This window comes from Pogona vitticeps, chromosome 5 (genome assembly GCF_051106095.1).
Source record: "Pogona vitticeps strain Pit_001003342236 chromosome 5, PviZW2.1, whole genome shotgun sequence".
Taxonomy (NCBI): Eukaryota; Metazoa; Chordata; class Lepidosauria; order Squamata; family Agamidae; genus Pogona; species Pogona vitticeps.
The window spans coordinates 160,589,574-160,611,519 of NC_135787.1; the positions used below are offsets into that span (position 1 = coordinate 160,589,574).

At 39.4% G+C, this 21,946-nt stretch overlaps 1 protein-coding gene across 2 annotated transcripts in view; it reads right to left on the bottom strand.

The window, feature by feature from the left end:
• Positions 1 to 21,946, bottom strand: part of GRIN2B (glutamate ionotropic receptor NMDA type subunit 2B) — a 572,475-nt gene that overhangs the window by 325,784 nt on the left and 224,745 nt on the right. For both annotated transcript variants that reach the window (XM_073000191.2, XM_078376094.1), the window contains one exon: positions 10,618 to 10,732. In XM_073000191.2, the coding sequence (XP_072856292.1) occupies positions 10,618 to 10,732 (115 nt within the window). The remainder of the gene's footprint in view (positions 1 to 10,617; positions 10,733 to 21,946) is intronic.

Sequence of the window (21,946 nt, forward strand, 5' to 3'; positions counted from 1 at the left end):
GGATTTATATTATTAATTGATAGATTTTATAGTGTTTTAATGTTCTACTTCCTCATTGTTTGTTTAAGAAGGTTTGATTATACTAGATAAAAAAAATTGTAGGTATACCTTTAAAAAGAACAAATTCTTTCCAATTAGCGATTGAAAGGCATGTATATACATTTTGAACAAAAAACAAATCCCATAGACATATTGCCTAAAGAGAAATGTCTAAGTTTGGTTCTAGTTCCAATCTGGATAAACTTTTCTGGGAAATTTAATAATTAGGCCATTCTACTGATCAGAGAATACTGATCCCATAATGACATAATAGAAAAGTGTGATTAAAAGATAGTGATTCCCAAAATGCAAGTAACAAGGCTGTAGGGATTTTTTTCCAGTGTCACAGCTACTGAGAAAAAACCTGTTACCTATTACTACTATTTGTATTTTCCCACGATTCTGCAATATCCATGAATCTGCTTTTCACTCTTTATTTGGTGGGCAAGGAGAAAGTTGACAGGTGAGTTACTACTCAAAGAGTGTACCCTTACTCCTCATGCTACTGCGTGGGAGGGCAGAGTACCTGTTGTTGGATTGTCAGGTCCTGCACAAGGCCTCCCTCCATCTGACACAGGAAGCGAAGTGCTGTCACCATCTCCGCTGAGTGTCACAGTGCCACCCTCACAACCACAACAATAATGGGGCAACAATATTTTCTTTCCCCAAACCATCACCCCACCTCCGCAGCCTTTCATTGGTGCCAACACACATTAGAACATCTATGAATCATTAAAAATGCTGCTAGATATATTAGGATTTGGGAATAGATTTAGAAATGTAATAACTATATTCAGAGAATACTGCTACAGTACTACTACAGTGGGGTCTTGACTTAAGAACGACTTGACTTAAGAACATTTTGACTTAAGAACCGCTCTCATAGGAAAATATTGAATTGACTTACATACTTAGATTTGAGTTAAGAACTGAAAAAAACCCACCTGGGAGGCAGGTAAAGTGCAAAATTTGAACTTTCAGTTAACTGTTGGCCAGTGAAAAGGGTGCCTGTCTGCTTCCTCACGCCTCCCAGCGTTTAGAGAGTGGATTGGGAGTCTTCAGACTGCCTGGTACTGCCTGGACTGTATTTTCCCTGCCTTCCCTGAACCTTTCTTGACCTAAGAAAAAAAGAAACAAAATGTCCCCCTCTAGTGGTCGAAGGCAGAATAGCAGCTTCCCATTAGTTTCTATGGACGGAAAAGAGCAGATACGGATCAAATGGTTTTCAATGCATTCCTATGGGAAATGCAGATTTGACTTGAAAACTTTTTGACTTGAGAACCGCCTTCCAATACGGATTAAGTTCTCAAGTCAAGACCCCACTGTAAATGATGGACTAACAGATCAAAAATTCCTAGGTACTAGACAGGGATGTCCCTTTCCCCCAATATTATTTGCATTAGGTATAGAGATAATGGTGAATGCTGTTAGACAGGATAAAGCAATAAAATGTATAGGTAGTCAAGATAAAATTAAGATCAGTTAATCTGCAGATGACACAATATTAACAATAGGGAACACATTGAGGGTTATGGATCAGTTTAACCTACAGTACTTCTGAAAGAATTTGAGCAGGTGACAGGTCTACAGATAAATTGGCAGAAGCCAGAGATGATATTATTTAATTATGTTAAAGATGAGGAAGAAAGAATTAGTGGGAAATTTGAGATTAAAATATGTAAGAGTATAAAGTACTTAGGTATAAATATGATTAAATATATATTTTTAAAAAAGAACATTTTTATAAATTAAAGCAAGAGGTTAAAGATAAATTAAAGGAGTTAAGAAGAATAGAATTATGGTTTGGAAAGATAGCAATATGCAAAATGAAAATACTACCCAAAATTATTTTTTTATTCAGGATGATACCAATAAAGATATTAGAGGAAGATTTGAAAGATTGGCAAAATATAATAAACAAGTTTTGTAATGGTGATAAAAAAGCAAGGATTAATAAAAGTACTGGTATACACACCAAAAACTAGGAGGATTAGGTTTACCTGATATAAAATTATATTATATAGCTAATCAAATGAGAAATATGGTGGATATTTTAACACAATCCAATAAATTAATATGGTCACTTCTGGAATTTCAAGAGATTGGTAACAACCCAGAAAATAATTTTTTCTACCAAATAGTATTTATCTTGTAAAGAAGATTGAAAACCCCCTTTTTAAAAAACCTGATACAAATCTGGAATAGATATAGAAAAATATTTCTCATCAACTTCCCCACTACACACTGCAACAGAATTAGAGAAATCCCCAGGGAATTTGAAAGGAAGTTTGGAAAATACATTAAGTAGGAAACAAGTTACTAGACTAAAAAATTGAATTGAGAGGATGGATACTAAAGAGCAAATAACAGAAGTTGTAGGAAGGGGAGAGCTGTCATGTCTTAATGTTATCCTTTTGGAGTGCAGGACTAGAGAACGGGTAATTAAAAATGGTTGAAAAGGAAAATGGGTGTAAAAGAATGAAGGGGATGATTAAAATTTATAAAATATTAAAAAAAGCAGAGGATCAAGATACTATCTAACAAACTACAACAGAGCACAGACAGAGTTCTGACTCCTGCCCTCTGAAGATTCCAGCCACAGAGATTGGTGAAACGTTAGAAGAAAAAACTTAAGAACACAACCGAACAGCCTGGAAAAGCTACAACAATCAATGATCAAGATAATGTTTTAAAGATGCTGTGAGAAACAAATTTGGGAGAGGAAATATGTACTGAGAAGTGAAAGAATATATGAAATAAAGGAATTTTAAAATATATGTAAGGATAAAAGAAAATTTTTATAAATTGGTTTGGAGATGGTACTTAACACTATTGAAATTGAATTATATGAATAAAAATTACTCCAAAATATGTTGTAGATTTAAGCAAGAAGTAGGAACCTACTTCCATATGTGGTGGGAATGTGAATACATAATTAAAATTTGGAAATTGGATTTCAAAGAAATAAGAGAAATATTAAATTTAAATCTAAAATAGCACTTTTACTGATATTTGAGAGGGAACAATGGAAGTTGACAAAGAAATAATTTAATATAAATTTAGTAACAATGGTATAAAGAAGTGTGGAATATAGCTATTAATGATAAATCAGCATATGAAATTAGAGTAAGAAAATGAATATTAATTAAGAATGAGTTTGGGGATATATACTGCATTCTGTTAATTATATCATGGTGCTCCTGGTATGAATAGAGAAAGACCGCCACACCATGGCTGCTTTTCAGCCAGCTCTCTACTAGGAAAACAAATGGGAAGCTAAGGTGCAACCAGACTTCAGAGCCTCTTCGCCCTAGCAGGAAGGGACGGTGCTCCAAAAAGTGGTGATCAAGGCAAGGAAAGGCTGGCTAAAATGGAGAAGGGAGGCAAACGGGTAGTGACTGCTCCTCAGTTCATGCCCCCTTTCTGCTTCAGATGTGTGAACATCTCTGGAACACAACTCTTTCTCCAAATTCACACAGGCAGCCATGCTGGAATGCCTCCCCCTCACTTGGAGACCCTGGCAGGGTCAGTTACTATAGAGAAAGCCCTGCCAGGGTCTTCTTCAAGAAGCAGTGCACAGTAGAAGTGGGAGGAAGAGGAAGAGGCTACCATCAGACTTTGCAGTGGAGACTGAGAGACAGTGACAGCTCCACCACTACCTCTGCCCTACCCCCCCCCCCCCCAAAAAGTGATCACCTCACTCTGGCTAAGGAGAAGTTTGGCCCTCTGAGCTGTAATTCCTATTAGCACTAGCCAGCTTTGCCAATGGGAAATAATGTTGGGAACGGTGGTCCAACAACATTTGAAGGGCCACATTTGCCTGCAGTACTGGGAAATGTGAGCTCCACTACTCAAGAATGACAGCAGATCTTCACAGGCTGTTTGCACAATACAAGGTGTGATGTTAGCATAACAATCCATCTGCTCGTCATACTTTTGTTTGTGGTGTCTTCTGCCACATTTCCAAACTGTCTCCAGTGCAGAGAAATGAAATAACCTTTTGTAATTTGTTTCCATCATTTCCACTTTTCTCTCTCCTAGGAACACACTCCTTGCATTTCTGTCTATCTGATCCATTTTATTCTTCATACATTGTATTCAGTGTAACCTCTTATCTATGCATACAGCTATAATGCCATTCATTCATACAGGTTTCTTTTAAAACTAGACCTACTGATTTAAACAACAGGCTTATAATGACAAGAGATAAGCAGTTGGATCAAAGGTTATGCATCACTGCTGCAGCTCCCCTCCAAACTGAACTGGAGCCCACACAAAGTCATACTGCATGCTGAAAGTACATCTCCTTGGATTCTTAGTATGGAGACATAGTATACTCCTATTCAGACATTACTAAATATTGTATGTACAGCATAAACATGTGACAAGGGGGAATCATGCTAGCTCTATGCCTCCACTGCCAGCTCTGTCACCCTTCACAATGTGGACGATTCTCAAAGAACCAAACCTCCTGTATCAATACAGAGTGCTTCTTAGGCAATCCAGAACTCTATGATAATTAGGACTTACAACTGCATGGAAAGTCTTCACAGACGGACAAAAGTCAGCTGTTCAGAAAGTCATCTTCCATTACTGATTTGGTTAATTTAAAATATGTACCATATGTGCCGGCTTTCTCCTAAATGCGCCAAGGTGGTTTATTTTCAAAAGAAACAAAATGAAAAGCTAAATAACTCACTACAATATTTTAAAAAAGCATTAAGCTGATATATTAAAACTCACAGATAAGAGCAATATTAAAAACTCAATTAAAATAACTGAATAAAATCCCCTCGATAAGTCATTTAAAGGAAGCCCTGCCTGAAGAGAACAGTCTTTGTCTGCTTGTGGAAGGACAGCAAAGATGGGGCTAGCCTGATCTCCCATGGGGCAGAATTCCAGAGTCTGGGAGCAGTGACAGAGAAGGTCCTCCAGACCAGATCTCTCCAATAATGGACACAGCTGGCACACTAGTTTTAATTGTGCAAAGGCACTCACCAACAAAACCTGGGCATCTAGGCTCAGAGACAAAACTACGAACACCCCCCAAGCTGTGCACCTGTGTTTTCAGGGAGAGTGTAACCCCATCCAGCACAACTGCATCACTATTCCTTGATCTGTCTTTTTTGCTGTCAAACACCACCTCTGTCTTGTCTGGATTAAGTTTCAGTTTATTCACCCTTATCCAGTCCACTACTGACACCAGCACTGATCTAGAACTGAAACAGCTTCCTTGGATTTAGATGGCAAGGAGAGATAGAGTTGGGTGTCTTCTGCATACTAATGACACCAAACACCCAGACTCTGGACAACTTCTTCCACAAGTTTCATGTAGATGTTAAATAGCACAGGGGAGAAAACAGAACCCTGAGGGACACCACACACATTGGCCAGGGTGTTGAATAGGAGTCCCCCAGCTCCACCCTCTTGAGTTCTCTCCTCCAGGAAGCACCAAAACCACTGTAAAACAGTGCCTCCAAGTCTCATCCCAAAGAGATGGATCAGAAGGATACCATCGTTGATGTAACAAAAGCAGCTGAGAGGTCTAGCAGAACCAACAGGGATACACTCCCACTATCTAGTTCCCTGTGTATGTCATCCACCAAGGTGACTAAAGCAGTCTCTCTCCTTAAACCAGGCCTGAAGCCAGACTGAAAGGGACTAGATAATCTATCTCATCCAGGAAGCCCTGAAGCTGAGAAGGCACAACACACTCCAGCACCTTGCTCAAGAATGGAACATTATAGACTGGCTGGTAATTATCCAATGTCATAGGATATAAGGATGGATTTTCAATAATGGTCTTACTACTGCCTCCTTTAAGCATGCTGTGATCCTACCCTGCTGCAAGGAGGCATCCACCACTCCTTGTACCCACTTGGCCCATCCCTCTCCAGCAACTTTTATAAGCCAGGAAGGGCAAGGGTCGAGCAGACATGTGGTATCCTTCACCTCTCCGAGGATCCTGTCCACATCATCAGGCTGCAAAAACTGCAAGAGAAGCTGTGACAGAAAGGGGGGCTAGCATGCTCCCCTTCTCTGTATACGTAGAGTGCTTCAGCACATAATTCCTTTTGAAATTTAGGGTGAATAAATTGAACTTTATTATTATTATTATTATTATTATTATTATTATTATTATTATTATTATTAGTAGTAGTAGTAGTAGTAGTAGTAGTAGTAGTAGTAGTAGTAGTAGTAGTAGTAGTATTTGTATTTGTATTTATTTATTTATTTATTTATTTATTTATTTATTTATTTATTTATTTAAAATACTTGTATTTCCCCTTTCTGCTCAAAAGGACCCAAGATGGCGGAATGTCTCCCTGATTTAATTCTCATTATCACTCTGCAAACCAACAACATCGATGTCTAGGGAGACTGTCCACTACATTATGAGCTCGTTTAAAAAGCCAGGCAAGAAGATTATCATGACAGATTTCTAAACTTATTGATGTTGTTATCCTGGAGGTATGTACAGCTAGTGCTCTGCATAAGGAAATTTATTCTACATGACATTTGGTCTGGTATCAGTAAGAGTGCCCAGGCGCAATGTGCGAAATTGGGAAAAAAGATCTGCATGAGCAACTGTGTCAAGAAAATATGAATTCACATTTCCATATGAGCAAAGACAGCAGGCTCTGCATTTACTTATTTAAATGCAGGATCAGCAACAAAATGTTGCAGACTGGAGTCTTCCTGTTGAGGGTTCTAGCCAGTCCCTTGCACCTTCTTCCTAGCTATTCCACTCCATTCCACCCACTCACCATCTCACTTGGCAGTTAGTCAGCATTCCAAGCCCCATGAGTATGTTTAATCTCCAGTGGGATACCAGTTTGGGTTGTAAAAGGATAATAATAATCATGTATGTCAAGTCAATTCTGACTTGCTCTTATCCTTTTCATATTTTTTCCAGGTGGAGAGTATTCAGAAGTGATTTACCATGCCCTTTTGGTGACACCCTGGGACTGTGCAACTTGCCCAAGGCCACATAGCCTGGATCTACTCCCTGGAAGCACAGTGGGGAATTGAACACCCAACCTCTGGCACCACAGCCAGATACTTAAACCACTGAGCTATCCAGCCAGCTGTAAAATGATATCAATAATATAATTAATTTCATTGTTAGTATCACATATCTGTCCCTCCTTTGTGTAGCTCAAAGCTAACTACTGTACATATTTTGCCCACTGGTCTAGGAAGCTTAAAAGACTTGCTTTATTCAACTTCATTAGTAAAACCTAATCACATCCTTTTAGAGGAATCTCCTGGGCCATATGTAACTGGATTAAGATTTTTATGATATTAACTCTGAGCAGATTTGTTTATTAAGCTTATAATCAAACTGGGACAATTTTTTTAAGTGCAATTGCTCACTGGACCCAGCATTATTTTACAGAATATGGAAGTTCCAGGGTTCTGGCTGGAAACCAATAAACTAACCAAAGATGAATGCAAAGGCATCCTCCTGATTACTTGTTTCTGCAATAACACAGCCTTCAATTATCATAACCTTCACCATTTCATAGTGATTGACAGCAAACATATGGAAAAAGGAAAATGAGGGAGAATTTCAGATGATATTTTGTTTTGCTGACACCAAAAGGAAGCTATAAAGCAGTGCTTCCCAATTTTGGGTCCTCGGATGTTCTTGGACTAGAACTCCCAGAAATCCTGGCCAGCATAATTAGTGGTAAAGTCTTCTGGGAGTTTCAGTCCAAGAACATCTGGGGACCCAAACTGAGAACCACTGATATAGAGAAATACAGTGGTGCCTCGCTTAGCGATGTTAATTTGTGCAGCAAAAATCACTGCTACGCGATTTCATCGCTAAGCGATTTTTAAAAGCCCATAGAAATGCATTAAAACGGGTTTAATGCGTTCCTATGGGCTTAAAAACTCACCTTATGCGAAAATCCTCCATGGGGCGGCCATTTTCGGTGCCTCTAAAGCGAGGCAAAACAGCAGGTGGCCATTTTGGAACCACCGATCAGCTGTACGAAAATAGGGCCTTTGGGATGATCGCGGGGAAGCGCTCCCCGCGATCATCGCAAAGGCCCCGCCGATCAGCTGTGCGAAAATGGGGCCTTTGGGATGATCACAGGGCTCCCCCACAATAATCACAAAGCGAATTTTCCCCGTAGGGGCCATCGCAAAGCGATCGCTCTTGCAATGGCAAAAAGTCCATCACAAAGCGATTTCGTCGTAAAACGGAGCGATCGCTATGCGAGGCACCACTGTACGATATCAGATAGGATCATAAAGGGGTCAAATAATTTCATCAAACTGATTAAACCTTGATAAATATGAATGGGAGTGTTCTATTGATTAGTTCTACTAATATGATAAAACTAGATCCATCCATATCTAAGAGGCAAATGACATGTTACAGGTAACCTTGTCATTCGAATAGGTAATTCCTTATGTGTGATTGTCACAGCAGGAGCTTCTGTCATTGCCTGCTGTGCAAATCAGCTTGCTTTGCTGTGTGACTAGTCTTCAAGATATAAACACAGTCCCAATTTTCAATTTTGATTTCTCCGAAACATTTGTTGCTGTTTAGTCGTTAAGTCATATCCAACTCTTCGTCACCCCATGGACCAGAGCACACCAGGCCCGCCTGTCTTCCACTGCTCCTGGAGTTGGGTGAAATTCATGCTGGTTGCTTCGGTGACACTGTCCAACCATCTCGTCCTCTGTCGTCCCCTTCTCCTCTTGCCTTCACACCTTCCCAACATAAGGGAAGTCTTCCAGGGAAGTCTTTCAGGGAGTCTTCTCTTCTCATGAGATGGCCAAAGTATTGGAGCCTCGGTTTCAGGATCTGTCCTTCCAGTGAGCACTCAGGGTTGATTTCCTTCAGAAGGGATAGGTTTTATCTCCTTGCAGTCCAGGGGACTCTCAAGAGTCTCCTCCAGCACCACAGTTCAAAAGCATCAATTCTTCGGCAGTCAGCTTTCTTTATGGTCCAGCTCTCACTTCCATACATTGCTACTGGAAAAACCAGAGCTTTGACTATGCGGACCTTTGTCAGCAAGCTGATGTCTCTGCTTTTTAAGATGCTGTCTAGGTTTGTCATGGCTTTCCTCCCAAGAAGCAGTTGTCTTTTAATTTTGTGGCTGCTGTCCCCATCTGCAGTGATCATGGAGCCCAAGAAAGTAAAATCTGTCACTTCCCCCATATCTTCCCCTTCTATTTGCCAGGAGGTGATGGGGCAAGTCTCAGACACATATGCCTGCCCAAATCATGCCCCTGAAACATTAATATGATTTCAGTTCTAAGGAAAAGTTACATCTAACATATATTTTGGCTCACATGGGTTGTATGACATTGAGAGTTGGAAGAAATAGTGTCTAATTGATTGGCTCCTTCCGTCCTTCCGTCCGTCCGTCCGTCCGTCCGTCCGTCCGTCCTTCCTTCCTTCCTTCCTTCCTTCCTTCCTTCCTTCCTTCCTTCCTTCCTTCCTTCCTCCCTCCCTCCCTCCCTCCCTCCTTCCCTCCTTCCTTCCTTCCTTCCTTCCTTCCTTCCTTCCTTCCTTCCTTCCTTCCTTCCTTCTAACAGAAGGATATTCTAGTTGACTAGTGACTATTCATTATCCATGCATCATATTGTGTTTCTATAGAGGGTCATTTCTTCTGTCAATCATTGCCTTTGAAATAACACATAACAGTATGAAAATGATGGAACTGACTAAAGAAAGTGGTCTAAGCTGTCACTAATATGCTGATGATGCATTACTCAGCTCTATGTGTCTTTCTCTAACTTCTTATCTAGCAATAGTGACAAATTGCAGAGGGGTGATGACATTGCTCTGTCAAACAGCACCAAATGCCCAACAGCATCAAAAATGCAAGGAGATTTGTGACAATTTAAAGACTAATGGATATGATGTGTCACAGGTTCTCACGTCTTTAGTTGTGTGAAGTATTATTCCCCACTGGTGCATCTGTGCACATGAATGTGTGCATATACAAACATGCATTTCATGGCCTTTTGGACCAATATTTACAATTTTTTTATTGATAGATCCACCGATCAATAGAAGGAGGAGGAGGAGGAGGAGAAGCAACAGCAGCAGCCAAGGACAAAATATTGTGGTACCTTAAAAACTAGGAGAATTGATCCAGCATGAGCTTTTGTGAATCAAAATCTGCTTCTCAGACATGAAAGCTTCTAAATTTCATTATGATTGTAATTGAAGTTACTAAGTACAGTATGATTATAATGTAACAAAAGATTACTTAACTTGCAGGTGTGTGTAACACCACTACATAAATGTGTTTTATATCATAGCAGAGAAGTTTATTGCATTTTGATTTTTTAAAGAAGTGTAACTATTTTAATCACTTTTGAAAAATAAGTAACTTTTAAAAATGTTTATTAGAAGAGTAACTAACTGCACCTGGGGGATGGGTTTGAAACTGTTGATGTAGCCTTCTGTGCTCTGAAAATTAACCTGCAACCAATTGTCCAAATAAACTTTTTTGATCATAAACAACCTGCAATATCTACTTTTTGAAAACAAACCCTTTAAAGAATACTCTTGCCATCCTAGTTTTAGAGTCGCAAGGTGTAACCTACCCGATCCCATGTCCTTGACTTGGTTAAAAGGATGATAACCAATTTTGGGTGCATCTGGTAGCCATCCTCACTAAAAGACAAATTCCTTCCTTCAAAGGTCACATTAATCAGGTACCTAAAGAAGAAAATGGGGAAGGAGAAGAAGAGAACAAAATTAGTATGCTTTGCATATGCCCTAAGAAAAATACTATTTCTAAGGGAATTATGTATGTCCTAAGAACTGTTTTTTCAATGGAAATGACACCCAGGGGACTACATTTATTAATGAAGAATGGGTTTCTTCACAATTTTTCCAATCAAAATGATGCTGTAAAGCTATTTTCTCCCTGGAAAAGATATATGCATAAAGACTGCAACAGAGGTATAGGGGAAAACTCAGAGGCAGTGAATTCTGATACAGTGGAGATTATTATTTAGTTTAAATAACTTTAGGCAAACACTATTTTCCAATTAGATTTCCATTTTAAATGAATAAATAAACCAGAAGAAGGAATTATTCAAACACTGCTTTAAAACCACAGATATGTATTCATGATGTAAGACTTACAATAACCTAAAGTTGCATCTTTAGGTTATTATAAGTGTTACATCATGAATACATGACACCATTCACATAAATCTTTGAGCAAAAACAGTTATTTGTCAGCTGATCCTTCATATTTATTGAACACGTAAGGTTCACATATGTAAGTTTACACTGTAAGTATGTTAAATTTGCAGAAATGCACTTTGCCAGAACATGGAAATTATTTTGTTTCTGTCTCCTTTCTGAAATTTTCACATAAATGGCTGACTAATATTGGAGTGCTAGGTCAGTGGTTCTTAACCTTTGTTACTCGGATGCTTTTGAACTGCAACTCCCAGAAACCCCAGTCAGGAAGCTGGTGGTGAAGGCTTCTGGGAGTTGCAGTCCAAAACTCCTGAGTAACCCAAGGTTAAGAACCAGTGAGCTAGGTGAATCTCCCTAGAATAGGTCCCTGTTTGGAAAACAACATATATCCCACCACATGATAATATATGATTATGCTGTGTTAAATTTTATATTAGAATAAAAGAAAGGAAACATGTTTATTAGTGGAATAAAGAGTGTTTTTGCTGCAAAAAGCAATAAATGGTTAAGGTCTTGATAGGATTTCTGTGTTTATTAATTTTAATCATGGATTGGATACAAAATTGCCATGAGTGGAACTGCAACCATGGGATATCCCTGCTAGAGGAAGAGAGTTCATTTTTACTGTGTTGTTCTTGGTTCTCCAGCTCCCTGCACCCCATGAAATGCTGCTCTGGAGAGTCAGTGGTCCTCTGAACAGTAAGGGAAATTACCATGGACATACTGAGGGTGCCCCTGTTAGATTTAACCCCCTACAACTAATTCAAGAATGCACAACCTATGGCCCTGAAGTTTCAGAATCAGATGTCTCCCTACTATTGTGTGGCCTCCCAAGAACCTCACTTTCTACTTGCAGAAAAAATATGGTTTCACCTCCACCTCAAAACACTGGCAAGATCACTGCTTTGCTGCCACTTATGGTGACCAAAGGCAGTGATCACGGCCAGAGGTACCACAATGGGGAGAAATTTTACCTACTCCAGTGACCTAGAAGCAGTTGGTATTACTGCTGCAAAGCCCAAAACTCAATCGATATGAGGTTACTGGGGGGGGGGGGAGCTAAAGCTAGCATCACTGCTTCTGTACCACTAATGGCAAAGCCTTTCTCAGCCCCATCATGCATCCATGTGATAATGGGAAGCAAAGTTAGGATTAGGCTGAGGTTAAAACCTCTCCATGTATCATACGCATGCATGCATGCACACATGTGCGCACACACAACTTGCAATACCAGATACAAATTTGGGAGCTAACATCGTTGTGGACCCCATTAGTAATGAAAGAGCACTCCAGTTCTCATAAGGGCTGTCCCTTCAGCACTGTCTGGGGACTGTACTGCAATGGATGCAGGAAAATGAGCTGAGGCTGAACCCGGACAAGACGGAGGTCCTGAGGGTGGGTGGGCCCACCATCAGTGGTTTGGGAAACTCCCTCTCATTTGGGGGGGGTGACTCTCACCGCGAAGAGTGAGGTTCACAGCTTGGGGATCCATCTGGACCCGGCACTCACCATGGAAACCCAGGTGGCGTCAGTGGTCCACTACACCTACTTCCATCTTTGGTGGATTGCCCAGCTGCATCCCTATCTTGATGTTGGGGCACTCACCACTCTGGTCCATGTGCTTGTAATTTCGAGATTAGACCACTGTAATGCGCTCTACGCGGGGCCACCTTTGAGATTGATGCAGAAGCTTGAAATAGTGTAGAATGCGGCGGCCAGACTTCTTAGTGGGGTCAGAAAACATCATAGTATCTCTCCCACACTCGCCGCATTGCTTTGCCTGCCCGTTCATTTCCATGTTGATTTCAAAGTTTTGATGATTACATATACAGCCCTAAATGGTTTAGGACATTGATATCTGGTGGAACGCCTCCTCCCTATTTGATCTGCCCATATCACGTGATTGAGCCAGGAGGTGAGGCTGAGAAGCCTAACGCCGAGAGAGGCCTAGAAAGAAAAAACAAGAAACCGGGCCTTCTCAGCAGTGGCTCCTCGTCTTTGGAATAACCACCCCTTAGAGATCAACATGGCCCCTTCGCTGGATATTTCTAAAAGTCAACTGAAAACCTGGCTATTTAGGCAGGCATTCATTCTGAGGTCCACTTGATCTATCTTTTCTTTCCCCCCCTTCCATCTTGAATGATTGTTTATTGCTTTAAACTGTTATTAAATTTTAACTGTTTTATTCTACTTGTAAGCTGCCCAGAGTAGTAAACAACTAGATGGGTGGGATATAAGAATGATGATGATGATGATGATTAACAACAACAACAACAACAACTCTGTATCTGACATATGCATTCTAAATAACATACCATATAAACACCAAGCAAAAATGCGAGGGGTGGAGAGTAAAATATATTGAGAATCCAATTTTATTTCCCCTGAAAGACTCACAGTGATGCTTATTCAGAAGTCAAATAATTTCAACTGAATTTTCTTCTGAGTAAATATGAATGCTGGGCATATATCTGTATATATGTTGATTGAAAGGTAAAGCTCAGCAATTCATTCCTATGAACAATATGCAAACAACAGGAATGGTTGTGTGTGTGTTTACAAAAAGATGAGTACATATATAAAAATCGTAGGTGTTGTCAAAAGAAAATCTATGAAAAACAACTCAGCAAGAACCATAAATAATATATTGATAATGAAATGCCCCATGCTATCATTTTAGACAGTAAGAATTTTATTACTTGGATACTATGACATTTTGAAAATACAATAATAACAGTTTGAGGCACAAGTTTATATTCAATAAATTTATTATGCTGGCAATACGTCAAACAGGTTTATGGTTGATACACTAAATTCTACTTATAATGAAGGATGTTGAAATACTCCACTGCTATGACAGTCCTTTTAATAGTATAGCTATCTGTGGAAATCAGCTCCTACAATTCTATAGCTCTCTTGCAAATCTGATTTTGTCTATCAGGTATGCTGTTCCATTGAAACTCAAATATCTACCACAACAAAATATCAGAAGAAGCATTCAGCTAAACAAAACTGTTGTGTTATAAAAATGGAACATTGTATTTGAAACTATATGGGAAATTGTCAGAAAATATTTGCTTCACAATTCATTGACTTGTGAGAAATCATTTTGATTTTCCCCATCTGTACTTTTTGTCTCCCACCACTGAACCAGAAACTCTCACTCTACATTTGTTTTTAATAAAATAAGATTATAGTATCTTACTTTGATTAACACTAGTACGTAAGCAGACCGACATGAGATACATACACAAGTACACCTGGGAAATATCAAACATAACCCTGCCCCATGCATGTGCCTACTGTTATCCCTTGCTGAGCTAACTACAAAAGGGAAAGAGAGATCCAGGCACATCCATTTTAAATTTTGGGCATATTTTGCAAAATGTACAAACAGAGTTTATAAAAGTTACTTTTTGGACTACAGTTCTCAGAATTCTCTTTTTTTCAGATTACACCAAATAGTACGATATAAAGGTACTCCAGTGCTCAATGACAGGCCACAAACATTGTTTTTCACTGCTCCTGGACTGCTTCCTTTCTATTTTGTCTGTGGTCATGCCAGAAACAGATGTCAGAGATGCTCATAATTAGAGCTGAAGCACATTAATGTTGCAGAGTAACAAATTCTTTTCTGGGCTGTAAAATCAGAATTTCAAGGAATCCTATGCTTAAGTCTTGAAGACCATTCACCAAACAATTACAGCTAATTTGAAAGAAACACCTGTTGTAACACTCAAGATACTGGAATTATTTGGCCCAAGAACTGCCCTCTCCCTCATTAGAATCATAGAACCATAGAATAATGGGGTTGGAAGAGGCCTATGAGGTCATCCTCTCCAACCCCCTGCTCGATGCATGAATCAAAGTCAAAGTATATACATCAGATGTCTAATTTTTATTTTCATCCCTTTTACCCTTTTTGAAAACAGGAACAGCATTAGCCCTCCTCCAATCATCTGGCACTCCTCCTATCCTCCACGATTTAAAAAATAATAACATACAGTGGTATTGAGTCTTCTTCAGCCAGTTACTTCAATACTCTTTGATGCACTTCATCCACTGCTGGAGAGCTGAACTCACTTAAAGTAATAAGTTATTCTTTGTTTATCAGTTATTTGTTTGTTATTATTTGTTTATCAGTCTCAGGCTGCAATTCTGTCCCCTTCACTTGTACTTCACATCTGTCTGGAGGATTATAGACAGTCTTTTAGGAAAAGACTGAGTTAAAGTAGGAATTGAGCACTTCTGTCACCTGTTATCATTTTCCCGTTCCCCAATGAGCAGCAGATTCACTATTTCTTTTCTCTGTCTTTTACTATGCATGTACTTGATGAAAGCTCTTTTGTTGCTTTTAACTTCTCTTGCTAAACTCAACTCATTCTCCGCTGTTGCCTCCATAACGCCATCCCTGCAAATCTTTGCTAGCTATCTGTACTTTTCTTTTGCAGCCAGGCCTTCCTTCCACTTCCTATAAGTAGTATCCTTTTTCATTTTCAGGTCCTCTCTGAACTTTTTGTGAAGCCAAAAAGTTCAGGTCTTTTTTACTGTCTTCCACCTTTTTGCAGTTGTGCCTTTAGAATTTCCTTTTTAAGAAACTCCGATCCATCTTGGATTCCTTTTCCTGTTCGGTTCTCCTGTCATGGGACCTTACTTACCATTGTTCTGGGGTTATTAAAATTGGTTTACCTAAAATCCAGTGTACTCATATGGCTACTTTGCTTTTATTTCCTTGGAAACCAAGACCTCAAGTAGAACATGCTCACTTTCCTCCAGAGTTCCCCTTACCGCCACTTCTTCCACCAAGTCATCTCTCTGGGTTAGAATAAAGTCAAAAATAGCTACTACTCTAGTTTATTCCTCCACTTTTTGCAGGAGAAAATTATCAGCAACACAAGCCAGTGTTGTTACATTGAGGCCACACCAACCCAGAGTTTCTTACAATGTATCAATGAATAAAGAGGAACAATTACAGTATTTTTAAAAAGCCATACAGTTCTTTCAACCAAAATTTTAAAAACAATACATTTAAACTGAAAAAAAAATAATCCCTTGTCATAAGTGCCAAAGTCATCTACATTTGTTACCAGACATTTCATATTGAAGTACTGTCATTGGCTTGCTGAAACTTTCTGAAAAATAAAAGAAACTTAATCCTGGGTGACATGTATAAAAGGGCAATGCAAAACACAGCAGTCAGGGTAGGGTCTTCAGGTCTGTCCTGACTTGCCTGCATCAGAGGCAAGCAAAAAGTGATCAGAAGGCCAGACGCAGCCCCTAGGACCCATCGTGTGATACCCAGTTCCCCCATAACAAAATGCAATTTTATCCCCCACATCAAACAGTGCACATAAAAGCCTTACATTGTGAGTTGCTGTTTTTAAAAACAATAGGTGTCTGTTCCTGAGACAATTAGGCTTCTTTAGAAACTGGAAATGATAATGCAGTTACTTCCTGTTTTCGTAACAAAGGCCCAGAGAAGCCCCAAATAGTTCTTTGTTTGCAAATTGTACAGTACTGTCCCAAGGCTTCTAGGGGTCACAATTTTTCATTTCAGGAAGCTGTATCAGAGGATGATTTGAGGCCCTGGGGAGGGTGGAAATAAACCCCATACCCTCAGAAGGCCTCTACCATACCAAAGATGTCAGTTGACTGGCTGGCTAAAAAAAACACCTGTCAACCAGGGGGCCATTGTTTGGAATCCAGCTTTCCTAGTGAAAGCATATCTAACATGAAACAAATCAATTATTGCAAATAGGCTGTCCTATTTCAGATATATCACGAAACAGCATTACAAGGGAAATTAAGCAGCTCAAGAGGCACTTACAAAATACTGATCAACTTCTGTTCTGCAACTCTAGCGAGCATAATGTTGCTAGGTGTTGAAAAAGGAAGAAAACTGGTTGTCCCATTTTTAAAGTTGGGTTTGTGCCTTTTGTAGTTCTGTCTCATCTATCAAATTATTTTTCTTTATTCCTCTCTAAAACCAGGTTCCAAACTCTTTGTTTTACTTCCCTAATGGTCTGTTTGCCTATCCAGGTAGTAGAGAACTGAGAGCTGCAGATTACGTGCCATTTGCCAAGCACCCTCCGGCTGTGATGCTGAGAAACTGTGAAGCATTTAAGAGACAGCATCAATTTTTTATTATCATGACTTGGGAAGTCTTTGCATTTCAACAACTATGTTTGCAAGTCCATTTCAGTGTCTAGGAAACAGTATTTAAATAAAACATATTTAAAAACAATGCAACAAGCCATCAATAACAAACACTTCTCCCAATCTCCCAGAAAAGAGCAGAACCTGGGATTTTCCAACATCATAATCAACAGCCTTATTTTCTTCAACATCTTTTGACAACAGAATTTGCTATACAGAGAACTGTACACTCCATACATACATACTTGTATCTTTGATTTATATTACAAACTGGAGCCTGAGTTAAAATATAGCTATAAACCAATAAAACATATTTTTTTCCACAGAAGATTAATTTATAGAAAATTCTTATTTAACTCTATATGAGAAGTTCAGTCTCCATTATTGTAAGCCTGCTTTACTGGCTCAATGGCTCTTCTCTACACAAAGAATTTAGGAGTAACGTGCAGCTTCAGGGAGTGTAAGAATAGACATACTTATAATTCACAATGGGGCTGCTTGGTGAACAGTGAAGAGAAGGATAATTTCTCACAAGCTGTTCAACATAGCTTTGAAAGCACAGCTCTGAATAGCAGTCTTGGGCAGGAGATGTGAAAGCACAGAAATACTGTACACATTATACAAATGCTGGGAAATATGGGGCAGTAAAGAAACCTGAACAACAACCATAACAAACATCAGTGATTCCCAACCATATGTCCCCAGATGTTTTTAGATTAAAAACTCACAGAAGTCTTCACCACTAGCTATACTGGCAAGGATTTCTGGGAGTTGTGGTGCAATACAATCTGGGTACCCAAGGCTGGGAACAACTGATCTAGATTAAAATTTACTTCAAGGCATTAAAACTTGAATAGCCTCTGCATTAATGACAGCAATATCTGAAAAACTAGTAATTTTAAACCCAAGCAGTGATGTGCCAAGATGTCTCCCAACTGCTGTTCCCCAATTTACAAATGGGAGGGAGCAGGCAGAAAGGGTGTGACAACAAGGAACTGGGAAAGAAGCATAATTCCTGAGGTCAGGCGGAAGGCATCAGGAAACAGAAGGCATGTGTGCAATGGGTGGGAAATGTCAGGAAAATAATGTTCACTAGATGAAGTCAAAGGTTGTTGGCTGTAAGGGTTGCAAGAAGGTTCTAATCACTTACTTACTTTGTAATCATCACAACGAGATATATAGTCATCAGTGTTAAGATAACATAATTATATGTTCTTTAATCTTTCTGATTTCATTGAGTGTAATAAGCCCAATTTACAATTTTTAATTTAGTTTAACTTAATTTAATTGATTCCACAACCACTGAAAGTTCTGATTTTGTCTATTTTAGTTTTGGCTCCCAGATGGTACCTTCAACATAGTTTCTGGAGGGATTTGACCTCAATGATTTATGATGCTCTGATGGTCATTTTATGTTGCCTCCTGCATCAAAGAATGGTACTGTTCCTAATAACATGGAGTCTGTCTCCAACCTGTATGACTTTTGTGAGAGAATATAAGCTGATAATAAGTGCAGACAAGCTCCAGGCAATCATGCTGAGTAATGTCCCAGGTTCTGCTCATCCCCTAGCTATATCTGTCTTCCTCTAAGGTTTCCTGTTTCTGAAATTTCCATACCCTGCTTTCTTTGGTATGGGGGTGGGTGGGTAGGTGAGTGGGTTAGGGCTAGACTAAGATAAATACAGCTGTAGTTCTCAGTAAGAAAGGTTGCCAAAGAATTTCCAGATACTCCCTTTTTACCATCTGTTTTGCCATCCTCTCCATCACCCTTTTTACCACCTTTATTGCCATCTGTTTTAATTTCCCTAATTATATATTAATTTGTTTTATCATGTGTTTAATATTGTTGCTCATATTGTTGTTAACTGCCCAAAGTGGCCTGATTGCCAGATGTTGCGGGATGGAGGCAGGGAGGGAGGGAGGGAGGGAGGGATGGATGGATGGATGGATGGATGGATGGAAATAAATAAATAAATAAATAAATAAATAAATAAATAAATAAATAAATAAATAATGGTTTTAGTGCTGATTGTTCGTAGTGGCTACTTAACCATGATCCTGTCCACCAATTTGACTTCTACATCTGTCAATCTTTATTTATCTACTTTATTTTATTTATATGCCATCTTTCTCACCATAGAAATTTATTTCTATTTATCCACTTGTGCTTGAAAAGAGTCTCCCTCAGAATTATAGGGGCCACAAATACAGGTATGACTTGCCATTACCCTGTACTGGTCCTTCAATATTGCACAATTCCACATCATAACCAAACAAGTGCAGAAAACAGTGTGCCTGTCCCTGACAAGCAAGTAACTCTGAGGTGGGCCCAGTGAGCATATGATCATTGTGCTTCACCCACCACTTCTTCCAAAGTGTATACAGTAGTAAGGTTTCAATATCTTCCACAGATATTTCCTTGTTAATATAATAAAACCAAGTTCACCCTTCTCTACTTTTGTTATGGATCAACTATCTATGATCCTTCTGCAGAGCTCCCTTCCTCAGCTTCTGGTTCGTGGATTCATGCAATAATCTGTTTGAATGAGTAAAAAACTACTGCCCGGCAGTGATAAATTAATAGTGCTGAATATAATCCATTCTCTCAGTTTTTGGTTAAAGGAACTTAAATCCGCTTTGCTTACTCTATTTTCAGTCCTTACATCTTTTTTTAAAAAGTGGTCAGCTTCTACTGCTAGGCAATCAATTTTATGCCTTATGGCTGAAAGATGATCTTCCTCAGTTGTCCATCATAATTCCTTAATGGACCAGATTTCTGTTCATATTCTTCCTTGTGTATTTGAGGTAGACTCACCAGCTTCTCTGCCCTCCCCCAGTTCCCCTGCTGCCTCTCCCCATTGCATGTAACATCTAGGCTGCCAAGCTTGGTGGCAGGGATTGCAAATGGGGCAATTGGGAGCAAGTGTAGTTAAGGAACCATTGTTTGATGGTACATGCTTCAACTGTAGAATGAAAGTGGGCAGCCTACAGAAGCTGTTGGAGAGAGACAGTACTGAATTATAATAAATAACTGATGCAGTCTGAAAAGCTATGTTTGATGATAGCTGAAATCTTAGAGTGTTAAGACTCACATACTTTTAGTTTTGAAATATATATATCAGCATAGGAATTTCCTGTTCCTGCCCCACTTGGATCATAATTCCCAAGGTGGCCGCTGCATTTTTAAGCACCCTAACTAGAAATGCCAGCAGGAAAAGTGAGATAGAAAAAAGAAAAGGAAGGAAGGAAGGAAGGAAGGAAGGAAGGAAGGAAGGAAGGAAGGAAGGAAGGAAGGAACTGATTTCATGGCTAAGCTTCCTGATCCCACTTTCCTGATCTCATTTAATGCTGTTCCTTCCAACTGCATCTAGCTTTCTCTTTGAATCATCATTTAGGGCCAAACAGAAGTCGCTACCAGCTCCAGACTTTGAAAATTCTCAGAACAGCCTGCTCTTATGAGATAGGAAAGACAATCTGGGAGACCGAAGACATTCAGGTGAATTAATTTAAGTTCCAGATAAGCCTCCTAGTTTTCTGGTGCTTATCAGAGTTGAACTGCCAGTCCTTGTATCACTCTCCCCTACCCCTACTCTATGCTCCACCAGCACTCTTTTGCCAGATCAGCTGCTCCATGGCTTGTACAGCTGAGAGATATAGGCACATCTGGTTGTTTCAAAAGAACATCTGGGAAGTGTCAGTTACAATTTATGGCAAAACAATTTCACACAAAATGCCCAAGAGACATTATTATTCAATGTGATACTTCTGTCATTGGAACAGCAGGGATGAGAGAGGAAGCACAATTGTGTAAATTACAAAGTTAACATGTATCTCTATGAATTCAGACTTGTTTTGTTATGCAATAAACAAATACAGCTACCTCCCTAAAAGTTTAAACAGACCATTATTCTAACTATCATCTTTCTGAATTGTGTCTGCTTGCTCCCATTAATTTCGTATGACAGATTATAACAGCCTAGCAAAACTTTATGGAGAGGAATTTTTCAGTAATATCCCCTGAGAGCAAAGCTTTCCCACCCCAGTACCACCATGAGTTGAGCTTATGTTGCTTAACAACAGATAACAATGCAGGAATGATAGAAGGGGAAATGCTTAAACAAAAAATGCCCCAGGGTAAAAGGAAGCTAACTAAAGAAGAGGAAAAACAGCAGCAACCTGTTAGAATATGCTGTCAATTAAGCACTGTCCTTGTTCCACTACAGAGGGTTTAGGAGAATTATTTTACATCACTCTTCTCTCCCTCTGTTGGTGTCATTCTGTTTCCTCCCTTTCCCTCTCCCTGCTTCTCTTCCTTTGTTCTCCCTCAAGTTCCTCTTTTAAACTCTCCCTCAGAATCTACAACTGCTGGAAACTGCTATCATGCTTAACTGAGCATATGAAAAAGAATGCATGTCCTACTACTGGGCCGGAAAGGTGTTTGACAGTTTTCAATAGGACGAAATGGATAGTTCTACGTAGAAATACTTGCAGATGTGGTCTCTCTTTTTTTTCTGATTCAAACCACGCCCTCAGTGATCCATATACCACATCTATATGTGTGAA